Below are 18,445 nucleotides of genomic sequence, written 5' to 3' on the forward strand. Positions count from 1 at the left end.
ATAGATAAGCTTGGATGTGTCTGGATCATTACCCATGACTGATCTACCTCCTTTTAGGAAGAAAGAAACCTACCTAAGGTATCTGATTGCATAGTTTGCAAGCTGCAATTTTAATCAATGGTTGCCTTTCCTTCTTGAATCTTCCTTCTAAGATAAAAATGAAATTGTGGCTAAAGTCAAGCTCGGCTAATCTTCGAATCTCTTGCCTTACTTAACCTCCTTTTATTGTGGCTTCTAATGTTAAGAATGAAAAGGCCAGTTCTCTCATTTTAGTGATTGATTAAATTCTTTTAGCAAAAGCCATTCACATTTGTGCTTCTAAGTTTTCATGTAACCTACTGTCCATCTGACCATGAGAAATGCTAGCCTCCTTTTATGTAACAACTCGTGGATGCTGTTTTCTTTAAAGAGACTCCATGAAAGTTTCATTCAAGAACGCAAGAGACTCATCTTGAATGGCTGTTTATTACTGGAAAGGGTACAAATAAATTTCAATATAAATGAGATCACAATAAACACATTTGAAGCTATAATAAAAACCTTGTGATAATGTTAGATTAAATGTATTTTCATTATCTAATCTTGAGGCTGGGTAGACGATACACCATCTACTCAGACTTGGACATAAATGAAACAAAGCTGGCACAGATCTGATTCAGACAAGAAGAAATTATGCCAGTATATAGGAGTGAGGCAGGTAAAATCTGTAAAATATGATGGGGATTTTCTCAGCCAGTGTTTGTCCTTGGCTGCTGTCGTCTACAACACTGGGGGTTTTCCTGGTGTGTCAGGAGGAGTAAGCAGGGATGCCTCTTCTCTCTTAAGTGTGATGATGGGGTGGAAACACCTATTTTCTAATGGAATCCTCACCACTACTCACCAAAACTTAATAATCTCATTTTAAATTACACAGCAGATGTTTCTGAAATTAACTGGTAAATGAATGAATAAAATATAGTCAACATCAGACTATTCTGAAAGAACTATCAGAAGCTCTGGCTAACACAAGGATACTATGCTTTGGGGCTTCCCTGATGGCGCAGTGGTTGAGAGTCCGCCTGCCGATGCAGGGGACACGGGTTCGTGCCCTGGTCCGGGAGGATCCCACATGCCGTGGAGCGGCTGGGCCCGTGAGCCACGGCCACTGAGCCTGCGCGTCTGGAGCCTGTGCTCCGCAGTGGGAGAGGCCACAACAGTGAGAGGCCCGCGTACTGGAAAAAAAAAAAAAAAAAAAAAGGATACTATGCTTTGTTAGAAGAAAAAGGGCACAGGCCACAGCAATGTTCTTAAGGCTACATTCAATTTAAAATACAAACTAAGCACCTACTACCAAGGGCAGTGCTGCAGGTACAGAGGAAAGAGAGACCTGGTTCCTGGTATCAAGTAGCTCACATCAGAAAAGATAAACATGTAAGCAATTAACCATAATATGACAATGTCAGAATCGAGGAGTATGAACAAATTATTATGGTAAAACAAAGATTCATTTAGTTTGGGGAAGGATCACTATGTTAGAGGGAACATGTGGGAAGTTGGAAGAATGAATAGAGGTTTAAAAACAGAGGAATTAAAAGCATTTTAAGACTTCCCTGGTGGCGCAGTGGTTAAGAATCTGCCTGCCAATGCAGGAGACACAGGTTCGGGCTGTGGTCCGGGAAGATCCCACATGCCGCGGAGCAACTAAGCCCGTGTGCCACGATTACTGAGCCTGTGCTCTAGAGCCCACGGGCCACAACTACCGAAGCCCATGCACCTACAACCCTTGCTCCGCAACAAGAGAAGCCACTGCAATGAGAAGCCCGCGCACCACAAAGAAGAGTAGCCCCCGCTCACCACACCTAGAGAAAGCCCGCGTGCAGCAACGAGGACCCAACGCAGCCAAAAATAAATAAATAAACGACATAAAAATAAAATGACACTTTGAACAAAAAAGCATTTTAGATTGAGAGAAAAATAAAAAATACATCAGAGCAACAGAATATATAGAGGATACTTTTTTTTTTTTTTTTGCGGTACACAGGCCTCTCACTGTTGTGGCCTCTCCCGTTGTGGAGCACAGGCTCCGGACGCGCAAGCTCAGCGGCCATGGCTCACAGGCCCAGCCGCTCCGCGGCATGTGGGATCCTCCCACACCGGGGCACGAACCCGCATCCCTTGCATCGGCAGGCGGACTCTCAACCACTGCGCCACCAGGGAAGCCCTAGAGGATACTTTTAAGTGTCACAGCACACATCAGGATGGGAGAATCATGAGACATTACACAAACTGTAATGAGACTGTGAAGAGGCTGAAATGACTCACCAAGAACTTGAATTTAATCCATAGCAATGAAAAGGAAGCAAGATTTCTAAAGCAGAAAGGCAATAATATTTGTACTTTAGATGAGGAAAAGTCTGGTGAGAACAAGGAAAATGGAAAGGAGATGGACCACTTCTTGACTGCTTAGAAGGCTAATGCAATGGCCTAATATGACAGAACCTGGCCCTGAGCTAGGACAGTAACAATGGCATTGGGAGAAAAAGGAAGGAGAAAGATGTAAAATCACCATATTATAGACTCATTCAAATTAGGTAATTTCACTCGTATTTTCTTTTAACTATTTTACTCTGAAGAATTTCACATTTCAAAATTAAAATTCCTTTAAGAATATAAAATATTTCAGAGCTCTTAGGACCATAGCACATGGTGCTGTTTAAAAATATTTTATAGGGTTTCCCTGGTGGCGCAGTGGTTGGGCGTCCGCCTGCCGATGCAGGGGACGCGGGTTCGTGCCCCGGTGCGGGAGGATCCCACATGCCGCGGAGCGGCTGGACTTGTGAGCCGTGGCCGCTCGGCCTGTGCGTCCGGAGCCTGTGCTCCGCAACGGGAGAGGCCACAACAGTGAGGGGCCCGTGTACCACAAAAAAAACAAAAATTTATAAAATAGATAAAAGTTTTTAAAATGTGCTGTGTAAGTTGCAAATTGCTGAAACCAGCTGATTACTGAGGGTTCATTATACTATAATCTCTACTTTTATCTAAGTTTAAAAATTTTAATAAACATTTTTTCAGGCTTATTGAGATATAAGTAATAAATAAAGGTGTAATATATTTAAAGTATACAATGTGATATATACATATATACTGTGAAAGGATTCCCAACTTCAAGTTAATTAAAACATCCAGCACCTCACATATTCATTTTTTTCTTTTTCTTTCTTTTTTTTTTTTTTTTTTTGGTGAGAACACTTAAGTTCTACTTTCTTGGCAAATTTCAGTTATACAGTATAGTATTATCAACCATAGTCACCACGCTCCATAAACTTTTTTTAATGTATTTTTAAAAAAGTGGTTCCCGGGCTTCCCTGGTGGCGCAGTGGTTGAGAGTCCGCCTGCTGATGCAGGGGACAATGGTTCGTGCCCCGGTCCGGGAAGATCCCACATGCCACGGAGCGGCTGGGCCTGTGAGCCATAGCCACTGAGCCTGCGCGTCCGGAGCCTGTGCTCCACAACGGGAGAGGCCACAACAGTGAGAGGCCCGCGTACCGCAAAAAAAAAAAAAAAAAAAAAAAGTGGTTCCCTTTCTGACTGTACATTATTTAAGCAGGCTAGTGTAGCGATCTATCATGTAATTCATAGACTATAGATGAAGAAAATAACATTTTATAAAGTACATTTCTAATCAAGCCTTATAATCACTAATTCATATCTATAGACTCTTGTAATCCCAATTTCTAAAACACTTTTATATTATATACATGCTGTAAAATATATATACATTGGTATAAAAACATTAATTTGATATGCAGAAAGTAATCGTGGAATGATTTAAATTGAATATAGTGAGATGAACAGCTTTAAAATATACATTTTGGTTAATGATCTTTTACTTATTATTATTTATTAAACCTCAAATATATTATTTCATAGATGCTTTCTTCAGAGTAGTTTCCTCTATTTAATGATCAGAAAGAAACTCGAGGCATGCATGTACCCACACACATACCATCATATTATGAGTAATGTTAAGTCCTACTTCACTAAGAAAATTAAGAACCTATAATACTTCCTCAACTTCCCTTCTTTCTTAGGTCATCATTATTCTCTTTTCTGTTCCTTTCCTCCCTTCCTTCTGAGGAAGGACAGCAGATTGAGTTAAGCCTAACTCTTCACTCTGCTGCTTATTGGCTTTGGACTTCAGACAAGTAACAAACCCTCTGAGTCTCAAAGTGACAGTGAAGCCCTATCGCTAATCCAGTTGTGTAAGGAATAAATAAATTTTAGCTATTACATCCTCTACCTCCATCTTCATTATCATCACCGTACTTCGAACCTACCAGCGTGATCTTGATACATCACATATCCATTCCCTTCAAACCCAAAGAGTTGCTTCCTAAAGTTATATCATCCTGCTAAAACTGCTCTCAGGCTGTTTAATTTCCAAGTCCAATACGCTCTTCCTCAGTGTTCACTGTGCTCTGCCTCTCTATATTATTTGACAATAATAATGCTATTCTATACTCTCTTCCCTTGATATTATCATGTGCTCTTTTAGCTTTAATTATCACCCTCATGTAGATGATGCCAAAATCTATATTTCTTTTGAGTTCCCAAAAGGAATCTCCAGCTACCAATCAAACAGTTCCACATGGTTTAGATCGCTAGTAGCTCAAGCTTAACATACACAAAGGAAAAATTATCTTAATCACCTTTACTACCCCAATAATATTCCTGTTTTCTTTACCTAAGTAAATACACTACCATCTTTTCTAACACTTCAAAAAATCTTTAACCCTTCACTCTCACTCAAAACACCTACTCCTATTTAATTATGTGTCAAGTTCTACTGATTCTGCTTCTGTTGTTTATCTCACTTTTTTCTGCAACCACTTCTCCACTGTTAATGCCCTAGCTCCAAGGCTCTTTTCATTCCAGCCTGAATTATATACAATAACTAAACAGTCTTTGCCTTTCATCTATTCTCCCTCTTACTGCCCAACCACTGCATTATCTATCATAATAGCCACCACAATTCATTAGAATCCAACCCAGACATTTGTTTTTGGTCTTTTTCTTCCTTCTTCGTCACCATAAGCTCGACTCACACAGAGCTCCTCACATTGTTTAAGTATCCTCGTGTACTGTAAGTTCAAAGCTGTTTACGTGTTCATTATAAGTCTGGCTACTGTCACATCATTAACTCACAGAATGTTTTAGGTTTTCTCTTATGTTTCATCTGTCTCAACAATTCCCATTGGTGAAATCCATTTTTGTTCTTTGGTGACCTGCAGTAACTTATCAAAGTGGGTTCTAGAGTCATTACAGCTTTTTAGATCATCACTTTACTACTGACCTATCCCTTAATTTTTTTTTAAGACTTTATTTTTGAGAGCAGTTTTAGGTTCACAGCGAAACTGAGTGGAAGGATAGACTTCCCATATTCCCCTTGCCCTTACACGCATAGCCCCCGCCATTATCAACATTCTGTGCCACAGGGGTACATTTGTTATAATAGATGAACCTACACTGACACAGCCTAATCATCCAAAGTCTATAGATTGCACTACAGTTCACAACGGGTGTTGTATATTCTGTGGGTTTGGACAAATGTATAATGACATGTATCCACCATTATAATATCATACAGAATATATTCATTGCCCTAAAAACCCTGTGTCTGCCTATTCATCCCACCCCTACCCCTGCCCAATCCCTGGCAACCACTGATCTTTTACTGTCTCCACAGCTTTGCCTTTTCTAGAATGTCATATAGTTGGAATTATACAGTATGTACCCTTTTCAGATTGGCTTCCTTTAATATTTTTTCAAGTATATTATTTTCTTTGGAAAATTTGTAATATAATGGTTAATGCAAGTCAAGAAAATATTGGATTTATAGGTCAGCTCTACTCACCAAGGGTTCAGCCATTACAACTTCAATTTTCTTTTCAGCTTGAACAGCAAATTCTGCAAAGAGGCTCTTGATGACATATTCACCAGGCTTGACATCTGGGTCAATTGTAATGCTTGACATGATGATATTCTTTTTCCCCAAAGTGGAATGAAAGTTGGAAGAAGTGCAGTACTTATTCACTTTGCTGACTTGTGCTGAAGCTAAAAGTAAAAGAAACAAAAGAACTCTACTTTAATAATCAACTCAATTAGGCCAACCAAAACCACCCTATTTAATATGTATCCTCCCCCTAAACCCCATCAAGATCTACCAATCTGTACTACCAGACTCTATTTTTGTCTATTACACTTGTCACCTTCTAACATACTGCCCAATGTAACTAAAATTTAGTTATATATTACGTTTACTATGTACTATTTTTCTCCCTACCCTACAGTTGTAAATGCTATAAGAACAAAGACCTCTTCTGTCTTTTTTGTTCACTGATGAATCCCAAGAGCCTAGAACAATGCCTGGTATATATACTAGGTATACAATAAATATGTATTGAATGAACAAATGAATTCTAAACAAAGTTATGTGCAATGAAGGAAATAAAACATGACTCATAGGACTTTTCTTTGTATCATTCAAAGGAGAGATAGAGATGATATCAACTGTGCCTGGCAAAGAGTGCTTTGCATCAAGTGTGGCACAAAAAGAGCACACACCACTGCTTGCTCTTTATCTTCACCTGTTCTGTTCTCTTGACTGCCTGGGAAGTCTACCTGGCTTTTATCTACAGTTTATCCAGTCACCTCGATCTTCCAGGCTGTTGCATAATATAGACCCTCCCATTCTCTAACCTCAGCTTGTGACATCCCTTTGGCCTGGAATATTCACGGAGAACCTGCAAGAATGTACTTCTCTCCCTCAAGCTTATCTCTAGATACTACCCTTTCAATATGCCGCCCTATAAATAACTCCCTCCTTGAAACAGGAAGCAGAACACAATTTTTCAAACACTGAATTTCTGCTTACGTGTATGTGTGTATATAACCACAGGACAATAAATTTAATCTAAATAAATACACTCCCAACTTATAAGGAATTGTTCTGTCAACTAAAAAAAAAAAAAATACCCTACTCTACCAAACATAGTATGTGTCAATATATCTAAAGGTGACTGTGATAACACCCAAAGAAAATTCTAGAAAGCAATATGAAGTCAGGTTATGGCAGTCACTTCAGAAACAATAATTTGAAAATTTAAGAAAAATAAATATTTTTGAAAAACTGAACTTCCGGGAGTTCCCTGGCAGTCTGGTGGTTAGGACTCCACGCTTTCACACCTGAGGGTTCAGGTTCAATCCCTGGTCGAGGAGCTAAGACCCCACAAGCTGTGCGGTGCAGCCAGGGGGAAAAAAAAAGACTGAACTTCCCAATACCAAAGAATGGCTTACTTTCATGTCCTATTCATTATCTTTGTTTACTTACTTATTTTTTATAGAATAGAATATTTTCCTCCAAGGTTAAGATTAGAAATTAGTCATACATGATGGCTTAATATTTAAAATAATAATCTAAAGAATGTTATAAACTGTTAATATTGCATCTAAAATAAATATCTTTGTATCACATAAAATTAAAATATAATATGTAATGTATTCTAGAACTAAAATTATATAACAATTCAAAACAAAAATTCACAGTCCTTTGAACACAGTGCACACTATTTATTTTAAACAATGACTTGTTTGTTTACTCTGTTTCATGATCCAACACTGTGTATTATAAAGGAGAGAATGTGTTAACAAATGTCATTGTGGGGAAAGGAGATCTTAAATTTTAAAAATTTATTCTGAGTCATTAAGAATATTCTATATTTTATATCCACACATGTTGAATAACTCTTGGGAATCATAAAATAGTGAAAAAGCCTACCCAGATAGTTTCTAGAATTTTAATTTACATTTTAGAAATAAAAATGAAGATGAAACACTTTTAAGATTTTGACTTATGGTAGTAGATACAAAATATATCTTTTAATTAAGATTCATAAGATCATAAGAGAGTTACAAAGTTTCTTTGGCTTTAACTTTACAATAAACGTTTTAAACTTTAGCACTAGATAGACTTTAGCACTTGAATTCTAGACTTTGATGAAGTATAATCTTAATAACATTGTAACCTTTAAAGTTTCCTCAAAAAGAAAAAACTTTAGTTAAAATGACCTCTCAAAAACTCACCCTTACTCTCTTCTACTTCCTAAAAAATCATAAACATAAATTAAGCATAAACAAATATTCCTATGTATCATAATTGCATATTTCAAGCAATTTGCCAATACAGCCAAAAGTTTTAGGGAAACTAGTATTTATCTTCCAGATAAAGGTTTATCTTCCAAAGACGTGCATTATTCCAAAATAAAAATACTTCAATTTTTTAAAAAATCAAATTTTAATGAAAATTACTTATTAAGAGTTAATCACTTTAACCTCCATCCACAAAGCTCTAATGAAATCAGTTAGAAAAAGACCCACACCCCCAAACTGAAAACTGGACAAAGGACATGAAGAAACAAGCTACAAAAGATATAATAGAAGAAGCCAGTAACCATGAAAATAATATTTAACCTCACTAATATTTTAAAAATAAATAAAAATTAAATAATACTTTTCATTTATCAAAGTGGTTTCCCCCAATTGTGTTCACTATAACATTCAGCTTTGGTGAAGATATGTGAATTTTTCTCATATTCTGCTAATAGTTAGGAAAAAGGGATGGTCACTCTAAGCAGGGTAAGAAGGCTAGTTTACACATAACTAGATCAACCTGATGTCACCAGACTGCTTGAGTTAAATATTTTATGAGGTTAAACAATCCTATTTCCCTACATGCTATTAAAATTGTTTGAAAATTTTATATAAGCCTACAGGAGAATAAAGACGTAATGTTAGAGTGTAACTCTTAACACAATTCAGGCATTGAATTACAAGTTGTAAAAACCCAATGTCAGATTAAACATCCTTGGAATATAAATCTATAAAACTGATAATAATAAGAATAAAGCAAGACCCGAATATTTAACATTTAAAATTAGATAAAATATAAAAATTAGCCTAGCATGTATACTCTTTCTCTTAGATAAGGTGCAAATAAAACATAAATACAGTATTTTTAGACAGCTAACTCTCTATATAGCACTGTTCTTAGCATGTTTCATTTAAAAATTACCTTTTTCATGCTCATAAGACTCCTATACCTTTATAAGATAAATTGAACTTCAGTGAAGGAGAACAGACAAGGGAGAAGAGACACAAAAACCCTAAGCTGATACATGTTTGGTTTCATTACTTCACAGCAGCGGTTCTCGGTGTTTTCTAGCTCCATTATATTCTTATGCACAACACTAAACAGTAACATCCCCCAAAATGCACAGTGACTCAGTGACTGAGGTGTTTTAGATAAGAATGAGTAGGGGTGGGTGGATGTAGTTTTAAAAAGACCCCAGTGGAGTCTATGAAAGCTGCCTGTAGTACCCTCACCCCCCAAAACAGGTCTTTAGGGATAAAAAATTACTACTTTGTGGTCATAATCTTATATATACATGCATATTATACACATATTTACAAAGAGATATATATAATACAGAAAAGTAACAAAATACCACACAATTGCTTACTTATAATTATTTACTTATATTGGTTAGTAGTAAACATGTTGATGACAACCTAAGAAAGAAAAGGTATAAGGTAAATGGCCTTTGAACAAGACCAAAAGTCAAAAATATCTCTTATTTTAAAAGGCAAAAGCAAAATTCTTAGTTTAAAAAGCAAGCCTACACCTTTTACAAAAACTAACTCAAAATGGATCATAGATCATAGATCGAAATGTAAAATGCAAAACTATAAAATTCTCAGACTATAAGGAGAAAATCTAACAGTTCTTGGGTTTAGCTATGACTTTATTAGATACAACACTAAAATCACAACCCATGAAAGAAAAATTGATAAACTGAGCTGTATTAAAATTACTAAATTCAGCTCTGCAAAAGATACTATTAAGAGAATGAAAAGACACAGACTGGGAGAAAACCTTTGCAAAACACGTATCCGGTAAACTGTTATCCAAAATATATAACAATTCTTAAAATGCAATTAGAAGATAAACAATCCAATTAAAAAATGGGCAAAACATCTGAATAGACCCCTCACCAAAGAAGACATACAGATGACAAGTAAGCATATGAAAAGATGTTCCACATCATACGTCTTCAGAGAAATGCAAATTAAGACAACAATGAGATACCACCGTGGATGGAAAATGTCACCTGCCATATCAGTAAACAAAGGGTGCTGCCAACGTCAAGCCATTAGCCACTGCAGTCCCCCCAACATGCACTCTGAGGGGATTCAGGATGGAGAAAAGCAGGATCCAAGCCCTAGATAGTTAAGGTGCATATCAAAGGAATGATTTCAACGAGCCCAGACTCTTGCATCTTTCTATGTGCTAATGAATTTAGCACATAGGAAAGTGCTAAATTCATCAACATGAGATGTCTGGGTTTTTTTTAATTAACAGTAACCTTTTGATGTTCCAACTACCTGGTTTTTTGTTGCAAAAACTCCTATGTTTCCTAGCTCCTCCCTTACCTCTTAGGAGCAGTCCCTCAGAGCTATCTTAGAGGCTGCCTCCTAGGCCGAAGTCCTCAGCAAGTCTGCCAAATAAAACACAATTCTCAACTTTTAGGTTGTGCTTTTTGTTTTTTTTTTTCAGTCAACACCACTACACAACTATTACAATGATCAAAATCTATAACAATGACAAAAACAAATGCTGGTGAGGATGTGGAACAACAGGAACTCTCAGTCACCACTGGTGAGAATGTAAAAGGGAAGACAGTTTGAAGGTTTCTTACAAAACTAAATATATTCTTACCACACAACACAGCAACTGTGCTCTTTGGTATTTCCCCAAAGGAGGTGAAAACATATACACACAAAAACCTGGACACGGATGTTTTCAGCAGCTTTATTCATAATTGCCAAAACTTAGAACCAACCAAGATGTCCTTCAGTAGGTGAATGGATAAACAAACTGTGGTACATCGGACAATGGAGTATTATTCAGTGCTAAAACAAAATGAATTATATAGTCATGAAAAGACTTGGAAGAAACTTAAATGCATATTACTAAGTAAAATAAGCCAATCTGAAAAGGCTACATACTGTGTGATTCCAACTATTTGACATTCTAGAAAAGGCAAAACTATGAAGACAATAAAAAGATGAGTGACTTCCAGGGGTTGGAGGGAGGGAAGGATACATAGGTGGAGCACAGAGGATTTTTAGGGGCACAGTACTATTCTGTATGACGCTGTAATGATGGATACATGCCATTATACATTCGTCAAAACCCATAGAACGCACAACACCAAGATTGATATTGTAAACTATGGACTTTGGGTGATTATGATGTGTCTATGTAGGTTCATCAATTGTAACAAATGTATCAAATTAATGTAAAATGTCAATAGTAGGGGAAATGGGTGGGGCTGGGAGGGGTGGGTAGCAGAAGCAGGTACATGGGAACTCTCTGTACTTTCTGTTCAAATTTCTGTAAACTTGAAACTGCTCTTCACAAAAAAAAAGTCTATTAATTTTTTAAAAAAGAAAGAAAAGCCTACTCTATTCCTGTCAGCCAGAAGAACCAAAGGTGCTGAGAAGAGTCACAATAAACAGCAGACCAATCCAAAGCTTAAAACAATAATGTACTTGGACCAAGAGAAGAAAACAGTTTTAAGTCAATTACAATAAAATGTCAAAAACACAAATCAGGTTATATGGTAGACAAATTGAAAGCAGAAACAAAGATAGCAAAATCAGATTAGGGAATAAAAGAAAACTTCAACTTCTGGGGAGGCCAGTTGGATTGGTGTATCTTTCAACCAACTATCCAAAGCAAAACTCTACATTTGAAAGCAACTGTTTCTGAAGAGAAGAAAAGTAATGTGCACGCTGTACATGTTGAGAGGTACAATATGAAAGCATTGTTTGATGGATTCAGTGCACAAACACAATTTGCTATATAAGGCAAGGTATACCTCAAAATTCCTTCATTAATGAAGGAATCTCATACCAGACACCATTCACTTCTTACGGAAACAAAACATTATTTAATATTTATTAAGATATTTTGCATGTTATCTTATTTTATGCTAACAAACCAAATCTTATTTCAAGCGATAAGCTGGTAAACGCCTCTCTTTTTAAAAAAAAAAAGGGGGCTTCCCTGGTGGCGCAGTGGTTGAGAGTCCATCTGCCGATGCAGGGGACGCGGGTTCGTGCCCCAGTCCGGGAAGATCCCACATGCCGCGGAGCGGCTGGGCCGGTGAGCCATGGCCAATGAGCCTGCGCGTCCGGAGCCTGTGCTCCGCAACGGGAGAGGCCACAACAGTGAGAGGCCCGTGTACCGCAAAAAAAAAAAAAAAAAAAAAAAGTGTCCTGATTTGCAGCATTTGCTAATTTCCATCATGGAAATACTCCTCCCATCATGGCTGATTTCAAGCCGCCAATAATTTAACAACCAGATGGTAAAATTCCTGGCAGGAACCAGGTGCAAAACACCACATCAAGTTACTGTTCATGTATGACAAGGAAACTGACTTCTAATTAAAGTCGATTGTCCCATTTGAATGGAATGTGAACTTAGGTTCTCAGTTTAAGAACTTTCAGATCAGTGGCTTTATTTCCTCCACAACTGCCAGATTTTGATATATCATTTTTTCTTCCTTAAAAGTCTATATTATTAACATACTCTTTGCTTAGAATGACTATTTGCCAAATCAAGTACTTTTGTTGCTCTTCAAATTCATTTATATAAAATGGGCTAAAAAGAAAAAGCGCCCCCATTTTGATCAGATATATATTTACCTCTATTTTCTTTTAACTCTCTTTTAGTTATATTTACTCCATTTAAATCTGTCTTGGGGTGTTATACAACAAAAATTTAAAAATTCTTCCTCAACATTTAATCAGTTCTTCTCAGTACCTTTACTAAAATTTTGTCACTGATTTTATTATCATAAACTAAATTCATACTCAAATATGCTTCCTATTCTGCTCATTAACAATCAGTTTTTGTATCAGTACCATTCTTTTAATTATTGTAACTTTTCATAATAGTTTTTATCATCTGTTGGCACAAATACTCCTGGTGTACTCATTATCTTCAGGAATTTCTCACCTATTGTCATTCACTTATACTTCCAAGCTTATGCATACTTTCACAAAATAATTAGAAGAAAATTGACATCTTAATTAAGACTTCTTATCTAGAACCTGGATACCCTCACTAATTTGTCTTCTTTCATGTACCCAAAGGAAAATGTATACTTTCCTTCATAGGGGAATCTATTTAATTCTTATTAATTCTGTTCCTAAATACTTTAAGTGTCTATTCTATGTGAATGAAATCATTTTCCTCACTACTCAGTCCAACTTTTTTGCTTCTGGATGAATTTCAATGGATAGAAAAATTAAAACTTTTGCTTGTTCTTTGGACAGCTGTTCCTAAAATGTTTATTTATCCTAGGCTAAACTATTCCCATTGAAAACAATTTCTAAACATAGAAGTCCTATGACATCTTTGGCACATTTCCAATGTTTTTTACTTGAAATCTACTACAGAAATATCGCTTATTATAAAGCTGAAGAAAAATGACCTATCATCTAAATAATCCATTATTCACTCAGCCAGAGTCTCCCTGAGGTTATTATTTTCTTGTAGTCTTTTGAACCTTCAGAAGCTCGCCTAAGAAACTCTTCTAAAATTTAGAAATAATGTGGTATTTTTAAAATATGCATGGACCTAGGAGTCAGAAGACAAGAGCCCTGGACTTGGCTACTGAATATCATTATAATCTTGGTCAAAATATTTAACCTCTCTAAGCTCTGCTTCCCCACCAGAAAATGAACGAGTTGACTTATATCTCAACTGTGGGTATGGTATCAGAAGCAACAAAAAAGTTGTTTTCATTTTGGGTCTCCACTCTTCTGCCCATAAAAATATTCACTGCCAATGAAAAACCTATTGTGGCAAAATCTTCTCCTCTGGCCAGACATGAACCAGGGCCTCACCACAGGATAGCCCTAAAGTGAAAATATGAACACCAAAATCCTGCAGCAAACATACCCAGTTGTTTCATCCAGCAAACGTACCTAGACCCAGGGCTTGGCAGAGGTAGATAACTGCATATGGTTGTGTAGCCATTTTTCTTTGACTTCCAAGAAGGTGAGCAGAATCTAAATAGGTGGGCTGAGTCCTCTATACCCGTGAGGCTGATATGACTTAAACAAACCAAGAACAAAGGGGCTTCCTCTTAATATCTTAATTGATAGCTAACTAAGGCTCACAGAGACTGAGCCTGCTTTCCCTTCCATCACTCTTGGGATTATACTTTAAAATAGTACTGTAGCTGTATGGCTCACACACTTAATTAGCTGACAAAGAAATATAACTGCACACCTACTGGTATCCAGCAGCCAGAGACAAAGGAAACAAATAAAATATTTACCATTCACCAGCAGCAAATATTTTTATAGGTTTCAAAACACCAAATCTATTTCAATTAAAACAAATTAAACAAAGATGTTGATTCTTGCTTTATTATTCAACACCATCCTGAAGGTTATGGGATGATATAAGTAAATGCAATAATACAAGAAAATGAAATATTGTTATAAATATTGAAAAAGAAGACATGAAATTTCTTTATTAACTAGCAATTATGTAGGAATGAAAATCGATAAAAACCTATTCACAAGTATAAATAGGTAGGGATACATTTAATAAAAAAACATAGGACTTATATAAAGGAAAATTCAAGAACTTCTTAAAGAACATAAAAAGAAGACATGAACAAAGGTAAGGACATACTTATAGATAAAAGCATTTGTTATTATGTGTCAATTCTCACAAAATTAATATATTAATTAGTAAATTCCGATTAAGATTTCAGGACTATTTTGTTCAGGTTATATTGGATAAAATTATCTTAGAATATACTAGGAGGAATAAATACCTAAGAACAGCTAAAAAAATTATTTATAAAGAATACAAACACTATTCTCTAAATCAGAAGATAATATAATCAGAACAGATTATAACTATAATCAAAACATATATCAAAATATAACATAAAATGTTGAACATCACTAATCACAAGGGAAATGCAAATCAAAATCACACTGAGATACCATCTTACACCTGTCAGAATAGCTATCATCAAAAAGACCACAAATAACAAATGTTGGCAAGGATGTGGAGAAAAGGGAACCCTTGTACACTGTTGGTGGGAGTGTAAATTGGTGCAGCCACTGTGGAAAACAATATGGAGGTTTCTCAAAAATCTAAAAATAGAACTACCATATGACCAAGCAATTCCACTCCTGGGTATATATCCGAAAAAAGCAAAAACACTAATTAAAAAGATACGTGCACCCCAATGTTCACAGCAGCATTGATAACAATTGCCAAGACACGGAAGCAACCTAAGTGTCCATCAACAGATGAATAGATAAAGAAGATATGGTATATATATATATATATATATATATATATATATATATATGTATGTATGTAAGTATGTGTATACGGAATACTACTCACCCATAAAAAAGAATGAAATTTTGCCATTTGCAACAATATGGATGGACCTGGGGGACATTATGCTAGGAGAAGTAAATCAGACAGAGAAAGACAAATACTGTATGACATTACTTATATGTGGAATTTAAAATACAACTAACTAGTGAATATAACAAAAAAGAAGCAGACTCACAGATATAGAGAACTAGTGGTTACCAGTGGGAAGAGGGAAGGGGAGAGGGGCAATATAGTGGTAGGGGATTAAGAGGTACAAACTATTACATATAAATAAGCTACAAGGATACAATGTACAACACAGGGAATATAGCCAATATTTTGTGACTATGGAGTACAACCTTTAAAAATTGTGAATCGGGGCTTCCCTGGTGGCGCAGTGGTTGAGTCCACCTGCCGATGCAGGGGACGCGGGTTTGTGCCCCAGTCTGGGAGGATCCCGCATGCTGCGGAGCGGCTGGGCCCGTGAGCCATGGCCACTGGGCCTGCGCGTCTGGAGCCTGTGCTCCGCAATGGGAGAGGCCACAGCAGTGAGAGGCCCGCGTACCGCAAAAAAAAAAATTGTGAATCACTATATTGTACACCTGTAACTTGTGTAATATTGTACATCAAATATACTTCAATTAATAAAAACTTAGTAAAATGGGTAAATATATATATATAATGACTATATCAGAACACAATGTAAAAGTAATGAACTTAGTGAATATTAAGTACAGATAGATTAGATTAATATAAAAGATTAGAGAACCTCCCCAAAATCCCAGAATAAGAATTCAACATAGGCAAGATTAGAGGGGAGGGAATGACTTATTTAGTAATAATGTTAGACTATCTTCCTACTCATCTGCAGAAAAATAAACATAATATACTCAAAAACCAAATTCCAGATGGATATAAAGTAAAAATGTTTTAAAGTCTTAGAAAAAAAAATTCAAAGTCAACATGTATAATCCAGGAGAGAGGAGGCTTTTAGCCAAGATAGAAAGCCCAAAATTATTAAAAAATAAAAAAAGAGAGCGAGAGAGAGAGAAAGAAAAAGATGAATGTACTCAACCAAATAAAATTTTTTAATATTTATAAGGCAAATGATACCATAAACAAGAAAGGACAAAGTCAGGGAAAAAATAGAATGCAGATGACAGAAAGTATAAAATATTCAAAGAGCTCTTACAAATTTTTTAAAAAAGACAACACAACAGAGAAGAAACTGGCAAAAGACATAATTAGACAATTCACATAAGAACCAATCTAAGAAGACAAGAAACAGATGAAAAAATATTCAAACTTTGTAATGCCCAGAAAATGAAAATTAAACTAGCAGTGAGCTTTCATTTTATACACAAATGTTAAATTTGTGCCAAATATTAAAAAGAATAATTGGATCTACTGCTGGCAAGGTATAGGGAAATTAACACTTAGCACACTGCTGATGGAAATGTCATGTCCACCTAAGTACAGTCCAGTAGGGTGGACAAAAGGATGAGTATTCTGGCCCCTATAGCAGAACATGACAGATATAAATTTCTTAGATCTTTAGGCTCTTCCATGCAACTTCCTGATTACAATTTAGCTTTTATGACCTACCTCACAGGAGAGCAAAGAATGGTCTGCCAGCTGCAGCATTAACGTTCATTCACTTGGCGTATTTCTCACTGTAAATTAGTAAATTGGCAAACATAAAAGCTTGTCTCTGTCAGACTGTTTATAACAATTCTGCCCTCTGGAAAAGATTTCATATCCACTCGCAGCATTCTGGCTAAGTCAAGTTTTCTGACCTGATGCTGGTCTTTGCCAGCCTTCTCTGGCAATTCCTTAAATCAGAATCAAAATCTTTGGAGGGAGGCCCAGGCATCTGTATGTTTTTGAAAACTCCCTAACGTGGTTCTACTGTGCAGCCAGGGTGAAAAGCACTGCCTTCCACTATTCTCCTAAAGCAGAACAGTTGGTTCTATACAATGATTTTACTTAAAACTAATTCTGATGATAAACTTTGAAAAACACAGTAAACAAGGAAACCTTCTTATATAATACCACAAATAATATCCATCAAGCAATTTAGAGAGAGTTAAATGAATGCATGTCAGGGACAAAGCTCTAGGAAGCAAAGTGAAGGATCGTTCATAAGAACTCAAAAACCTAATTTTAAAAAGTCATATAGAGGACTTCCCTGGTGGCACAGTGGTTAAGAATCCTCCTGCCAATGCAGGGGACATGGGTTCAAGCCCTGGCCCAGGAAGATCCCACGCGCCACAACTACTGAGCCTGCACTCTAGAGCCTGCAAGCCACAACTACTGAAGCCCGCGCACCTAGAGCCCGTGCTCTGCAAGAGAAGCCACAACAATGAGAAGCCCACGCACTGCAATGAAGACCCAACACAACCAAAAATAAAAACAAATAAATAATTTTTAAAAAAAGTCATACATAGTTCTCCCAGTTCATACTAGAAATCTTGATGAATTGATTTCTCTCTCAGGGTTTCAGCCACTTCACTTTACTCACTGTCCGTGACCCAAACCACATATCTTGGTGCCCAATCAATCCTCTGCCTTTCATTAGCTGTGATTTCAAAGGGTAAAGTTTCAATGATCTAAACTTCATTGATTCCTCCCTGTGCCCTATATTCCATATCTAGTCTACCCATCAAATCCCATCACTACTAAAAGTAATCCCCCCATCCTTTTTCTGCATAGCTAAATTTTAAGTTTAGGTCCTAATAACAGTCTATGTAAACTCCTGAAAAGTCTTCCTTCACAGTTATCCCTGCCTCTTAGCGGACGAAATATCGACTTCACATAGCAGCCAAAGGGACTACTTTATACTTGAACCATTACTAGGCTCTTATATACCAAACCATGGTAATCCAGTGCCTCTGTACTCTGCATAAAAATGCACCACTGGGCTTC

At 36.5% G+C, this 18,445-nt stretch overlaps 1 protein-coding gene across 4 annotated transcripts in view; it reads right to left on the reverse strand.

Moving 5' to 3' along the window:
• Window positions 1–18,445, reverse strand: part of FRYL (FRY like transcription coactivator) — a 248,447-nt gene that overhangs the window by 133,719 nt on the left and 96,283 nt on the right. For all 4 annotated transcript variants that reach the window (XM_082638429.1, XM_082638428.1, XM_082638427.1 and 1 more), the window contains exon 4: window positions 5,894–6,093. In XM_082638429.1, the coding sequence (XP_082494555.1) occupies window positions 5,894–6,013 (120 nt within the window). In that variant the 5' untranslated portion in view covers window positions 6,014–6,093. The remainder of the gene's footprint in view (window positions 1–5,893; window positions 6,094–18,445) is intronic.

This window comes from Mesoplodon mirus (assembly GCF_964341445.2).
Source record: "Mesoplodon mirus genome assembly, chromosome: 2".
NCBI lineage: Eukaryota > Metazoa > Chordata > Mammalia > Artiodactyla > Ziphiidae > Mesoplodon > Mesoplodon mirus.